Source organism: Amia ocellicauda, chromosome 15, assembly GCF_036373705.1.
Source record: "Amia ocellicauda isolate fAmiCal2 chromosome 15, fAmiCal2.hap1, whole genome shotgun sequence".
Classification (NCBI taxonomy): domain Eukaryota; kingdom Metazoa; phylum Chordata; class Actinopteri; order Amiiformes; family Amiidae; genus Amia; species Amia ocellicauda.
In genome coordinates this window covers 6,419,441-6,425,876 of record NC_089864.1, presented here as the reverse complement: position 1 = coordinate 6,425,876, position 6,436 = coordinate 6,419,441, and the positions used below count along the sequence as shown (strand labels likewise).

The 6,436-nt window shown below is 47.2% G+C and overlaps 1 protein-coding gene across 6 annotated transcripts in view; it reads right to left on the bottom strand.

Moving 5' to 3' along the window:
* Positions 1 to 362: 362 nt before the first annotated feature.
* Positions 363 to 6,436, bottom strand: part of LOC136711121 (kinesin-like protein KIF21A) — a 47,135-nt gene continuing 41,061 nt past the window's right edge. For all 6 annotated transcript variants that reach the window (XM_066687150.1, XM_066687155.1, XM_066687151.1 and 3 more), the window contains 7 exons: positions 4,905 to 5,041; positions 4,562 to 4,736; positions 4,284 to 4,448; positions 3,705 to 3,822; positions 3,324 to 3,494; positions 2,768 to 2,967; positions 363 to 1,525 (listed from right to left, as the gene is read on the bottom strand). In XM_066687150.1, coding sequence (XP_066543247.1) covers positions 1,432 to 1,525; positions 2,768 to 2,967; positions 3,324 to 3,494; positions 3,705 to 3,822; positions 4,284 to 4,448; positions 4,562 to 4,736; positions 4,905 to 5,041 — 1,060 coding nt within the window. In that variant the 3' untranslated portion in view covers positions 363 to 1,431. The remainder of the gene's footprint in view (positions 1,526 to 2,767; positions 2,968 to 3,323; positions 3,495 to 3,704; positions 3,823 to 4,283; positions 4,449 to 4,561; positions 4,737 to 4,904; positions 5,042 to 6,436) is intronic.

The following is a 6,436-nucleotide window of genomic DNA, read 5'->3' as shown; positions in this document are numbered from 1 at the left end:
AATGTTAGAGGTAAACTAAACGTGTTACAACAGCAATGAAGCGGAGGGAAAGTGGTGATCTGTTAGTATGTTTTCTGAAATAAAGGATGTAACATTAATCCTCAGGAAATTCATTTATAATCCCAGCAGGCGTAACAGTTTTATGGGCGTAATTCAGTTTCAAACGCCAGTAGAAAACGGATTGTACGTTTGCTGGAGATGAATAATGAATCAATTATGAAGCCAATGCTTTATGTTGATGTTCAGGTTTCATTAAGCATTTAATATGACCCACTCATAGGGGCTGTGCAAACCGAGACAGAGACACAGAGAGAGATATATATATTTTTTTACATTGTATGAAAAAACAAAACCGGACAAGGATTTTTTCTGACAGATGAAATTTATTTAAATCCGCATCTGGCATTAAAAGTTAGGTGTCTTCGGCAACAAAAATTCTGGATGAGAAACCATACTCCTATATACATAAAGCTTTCGACATATTAAAACTCAAAACCCAGACCAGAAAGGTAACGTTGGACCGAGATCAGCATCTGCGTCTACAGTACGAGTCATACAGGCACAGTGTTACGTTTCTTTCCTGTACACCGGTACAGCCGACACCCGAACCAGGGCAACGTTTCGTGAGATGAAGCACTACGGTTAGATGCATTCAGAAGACTTAGCAGCATGTTTAAGAGTTCAGAGACACTAGGTTAACAGCCTCATGTGGAAAAGCACACACACACTCACACAGAAGACATTTTGTCGGTTAAATTACAAAGAAAATCCTTGAACGGACAGAGACGACAAATATCTGACGTTATACCTGTACTGGGCCAAAATACTGCTATTATTAAGAACATAAAAGCCAACTATGTTTTATCTACGGGTACGGCAAGCAGAGAGCGTCTGGAGAACGTTGACAGTTTCACACACTTTGGTCACCAGTCCTTTGTAATTGCGAACAGGACAGCACACCGTAGAGAGACGTTAGTTAAGAGCGTTGTGGTTTAATCATTATATTTTGCGACTATAAGATAATGTGGCTTGAGTTGCTTCCACTGCTTCTAATCTAACGAGTGGGATTACGTGGACTGCCACGGCGGTTTTATCCAGGAAGACCAGCTTAAGGATAAGAGACGCACAGTCACTCAAACTCGCTCAGAGCGCCATGCGGTGAGTTGCGGTCGTTACATAGATGACCGGACCTCCTCAGATCGAAGCTGCTACTTTGCGTTGCTGTACACACGACCACTGAGAGCACAGAGACACCCTGTCCGACGGGGCTGGGAAGCTGCTGCAAAGAATTAAAGGTGTTAGAGCCGAGTTGTGCAGCTTGGCAGCCGGTTCGGTCGCCTTCGATCCAGTCTTCGGCCGTATCACCACAAAGTGCGCAGTGCTGCTCGCCTTCGAGGTGCCACGCTGCCCCGCCCCCCCCCCCCCGCCGCCTCAGTTGCTGCCAACGTCATCCGTCGCATCCGGAGTATCGGCCACCTGTCCGTCCAGCATTCCCCGGGCTCGCCATATCTTTACAGTTCGATCGCTATTGAAAAATGAAATGTTAAAAGAGGATGAATTAATTAAATAACATTTGGGAAAGGTGCTGACAGAAGGTCCACAAACAAGGTGTGATTTCATTTCAAACATATAAGTGACTGGGAGCTGATAAGTAAGCACACATAGGCTGGCAGCGATCATGGAAAAATTACTTAAATCAGCCATCACAGATCTACTGAGAGACTGTAGTTTCCTTCAGGCCAGTGTTGGTGTCAGCACCTCATATACAGACGGGTGACAAATTAAAGGAAAAACCAACAAAGTGTCTCTGTAAGGTGTTGGGCACCACGAGCCGCCAGAACAGCTTCAATGCTCTTGGCACAGATTGTATGAGTCTCTGGACTCTACTGGAGGGATGAACACCATTCTTCCAAAAGATATTCCCTCATTTGGGGTTTTGATGATGGTGGTGGAGAGCGCTGTCTAACACGTCGGTCCAAAATCTCCCATAGATGTTCAATTGGGTTGAGGTCTGGTGACTGTGAAGGCTATAGCATATGATTCACATCATTGTCATACTCATCACACCATTCATTGACCCTCGTGCCCTGTGGATGTGCATTGTCATCCTGGAAGAGACCACTCCCATCAGGATAGAAATGTGTCCCCGTAGGACAAAGGTGATCACTCAGAATAACTTTGTAATGATTTGCAGTGACCCTTCCCTCTAAAGGGACAAGTGGACCCAACACATGCCAGGAAAATGCCCCCCACAGCATAACAGAGCCTTGAGACCCCCTCACTGTAGGGGTCCAGCAGTCAGGCCTGTCCCGTTCTCTTGGTGTCCCACACATGCACTCGCCCACTTGTCCAGAACACGAGCCAGTTGAGCGTATTTGTGACTGAAGCTCCTGCCATTCGTGCCCCAATAATGACCCCTCTTTCAAAGTCACTTAGATCCTTTCATCTTGCCATCTTGATCCAAAATCGAGGTCAGCTGGGCCTGATCAGCATTTGTATACATGCCACAGAGCATGATAGGATGTTAATTGCTTAATTGTATCAAGCAGTACACCTGTTTGGAGGCATCTGCATCCGTTATGTTCCTTCACTCATTTATTCAGGCTTTTCCTTTAATTTGTCACCGGTCTATATATACATATCTATATCTATCTTGATATGTCTCTATCTCTGTGTATAGATAGATATTAAGTCTTAGGCTTAAGACACAGTCTTCACCGCCTTTTTTAATTCTCCTGAATACTATCATCATCATGCGGTTACTCACTCCGCAGCGGTGAAGACATGGCTGGAGTTGGTGGAGATGCCGTTGATGGGACTCTCGTGGCCCTTCAGCTCTCCCAGGGGGGTCAGGGAGTCGGAGTGCCACAGCTTGAGGACGCCCCCTCTGCAGCCGCTCAACAGTGCCGGGTTCCCGGGCACCAGCCCCAGGGCGCACACCCAGTCCCGGTGGGCGTTGGGGACTTGCTGCAAACGCAAGGAGGTGCCAGTCAGCTCCACACAGACTACAGCGAGTTCCTAACTAAGGGGGCATGTCTATTGTTAGAATTATAATTATTATTAATATTGATTCCTCTGACCAGACACAAGTACAATATTATCAATATACAAAATTATATTAGCAGCATTAAACTGTCACGAAGGTACAAAGATATACAAGCAGGAGAAAAAAGCTGAACGACAGCAGTGCTCTTGTGAAGTGGTTGAGTGGCGATGCAGAGTGGTCTAGTACAGCAGAGGGGTCAGCAAGTGCAGTCACATGACCATCCCTGAAGGCCCACAAGCACAGACTGAGGAGGCACTCTGCCCGGTGAAGGACATACCTGGAGGAGCTCCTTGCGAGAGAGGTCCCACTTCTTAATGCCGTTGTCTCTGGAGCCGCTGAAGAGGCTGTCGCCCTGGATCACCAGCGACTCGATGCCGTCGTAGTGGGGTGGCTCGAAGTTGAAGGTGGGGGTGACCGTTCCCAGAGCCCCCTCACTGACATCGAACATCTGCAACACAGCACACGGGTCAGAGCGCAGGGCAGACAGGACCCTGGACAGGAAGGATCGCTTCTCATCAATCAACTGTCACAGGAAGTAGAGAGAGCGACGCTTCCATGCCCAAGATTACATACACAGATACCATGGGCAGTCATTGCTGCTTTATAAATGTTTCTCAGCTCCACGTAGTGATCTTCTGATAATCAGAAAACGTCTTACCTTGATGTAGTGATCCTTGGATCCAGTAATGATCAAATCCTGCCCGTTCCCAGACTGGTCAACGGTGAGACACATCACAGGCCCCACGTGCCCGGTCAGTTTGCCCGTGGAGATAAACCTGTGAAGAAGTGAGCTTTGAAGAGCCGCTCTCTAGGCAGTTATTCCTACGCAGAAGGCAAACTACAAAATCATTTGAATCCTTTATGTATCTTACTATGTGTAGAACATGAGAGAATCGGAGACCTTTACACTGAAAACTTTAAAAACTAATATACAGCCACATTCCTGTTTATTTAACTGTATAAAACTCCATTCCTTTCACACCAGAGACCAGTGCATATCGTTCTCAATGCCACGGGCTGCTCTCTTATTTGCCAGCTGTAGTGAAAACAAATTAACTGTGTCCAGCTGTGTAAAATGCCTTCAGTATCGAATAACATTAGCAGGCTACTATAACCACAGCAGCTTCACACGTCCCCAGCCCAGGACCTGTCAATGTGTTCAAGGACGTTTTGCAAAACCTTAACAGTCAAGGAGCACTAAAGTGAAAACTGAATGGCCCGTTTCTCAAGTCCTCACCTCTTCAGGTCCCACATCCTCACTGCGTTCCCGGCCGAGGCATAGAGGAAGGTGCCCGTGGGGTTCAGGGCGATCTGGTTGATCTGGTTCTCTCCGGCAGGGATGGTGACCGTTCTGTTAGTGCTGGCCGCGCACGCGTCGCCCGGGGTCACCTGGCCCGAGGACCTTCAGAGAGGATTGACACACCGATGTCACCACAGAGTTCCCCCACTCCCCGATTCCACAAATGCCCGCCTCTCATGTATGACAATCTCGAAGGGCACGTGCGGGGTACTCACGTCAGGGTCCGTATGCACTTGGCGGAGTCTCTTATATCCCACACCTTAATGTAAGACGTGGAGACGGTGAACACGAGGCTGGAGCAGTACTTCACGGAGACCACGTTGTTCGGGTGACCCCCCAATGACATGATCTCCTGCCCGGTCACCAGATTCCAGACTTTGCATGTACGATCTGCAGGGTAGAGGAGAAGGATCATTGTTTTTATCAGGCAAGAGATACATGTGCATCAGGAGGGACGCAGGCACTGAGTGTAATGTTTGCAAAGGAAACCGAGCATTTCCGCACACAGTCACAGGTTTTCATACAGGTCCCCCCCGAGACTCTACACAAGCCCCTCACCTTTAGAGCCGGTGAACAGGAGATCATCTGTGGAGTCAACACACAGCACAGCCTTTGTATGTCCTTCAGCCACATGCACACACTGCAGGGGAGAAATCCGATTGCTTTTGGAAGAGGGGAATGGGTTGATCACACCTCTAAAATAAAAACAGGGGCAGCGTAAGAGATCACATTATTCATCGACAAAACCTCCTGAAATACGAATACATTTTACCAGTTTACATGAACACATGTAGTCTGAATGCAAGCGTTTAGTCAATAAATTAATGTGCATGCTGGAGGTGCACGAGTGTGAGGCAGCAAGTGGAATGTAAACATAAATAAAAGATGATAATCAAAACAACGCAAATACACAAAGACGAAAAGCTGCTGAGTAGCAGTAGCATGCAGCAAAAAGGAAGCTGAACCACGCCATAGGTGGGGTGATATGGATACAAACCCTCCAGGACTGGAAGGAGGGACCCAAGAGAGAGTACTTGTGTACCTCCGACAGAAGATGACCTTTCCTCAGACTTACAATACAACTGCGGCACCACAGAGGGGAGAAACGGCAGCGTGCCTCGACAGGGTAACGAGGAAGTGGAGAGAGGGGGATGCACGGGTTTGCGCCCAACTATTTACAGATGTGTTCAGGAAAAACCTGGTTAAAACAGCCAGTTCTACCAGATTTCAGAGAAGAAGAAAGAGGAGAAGAACAACTGATGTTATTTGCACACTGACAGCACTTCAGTGCATTCCAGCTCTCCCTGTAATGCCACAACACAAAGGCTGTATTGGTGGCAGCTCTGAACACACAAACGGCGTGTGACTCTGCCGGCTGAGTGAATCCTATTTAAGGATGATGTCACCAACTTTACACTCCATTGTTCGTTGTGCCCCCAGCGGCTGGGCACCGGCAACCAAAGCCCCCAGAGCGAGAGCAAATAATGAGCTCATGTTGGGTAGTAAAGAATGTGCGTCGGTGCTGCAGTCTGCATGTGTCAAGAGACCGGAAGGAGATAGCCGTTCAGGAGTGAAAGAAAGGGAAAGAACACGAAATCACAAAGTTGAATCGTTAAAAGGAAAATGGTTTTGTTCTTATGTGGTTCAAACTTTAAATTCAAGCAATAAAAGCAGGTATTGCTTATATTGTTTTATATATACACTCACCTAAAGGATTATTAGGAACACCATACTAATACTGTGTTTGACCCCCTTTCGCCTTCAGAACTGCCTTAATTCTACGTGGTATTGATTCAACAAGGTGCTGAAAGCATTCTTTAGAAATGTTGGCCCATATTGATAGGATAGCATCTTGCAGTTGATGGAGATTTGTGGGATGCACATCCAGGGCACGAAGCTCCCGTTCCACCACATCCCAAAGATGCTCTATTGGGTTGAGATCTGGTGACTGTGGGGGCCAGTTTAGTACAGTGAACTCATTGTCATGTTCAAGAAACCAATTTGAAATGATTCGACCTTTGTGACATGGTGCATTATCCTGCTGGAAGTAGCCATCAGAGGATGGGTACATGGTGGTCATAAAGGGATGG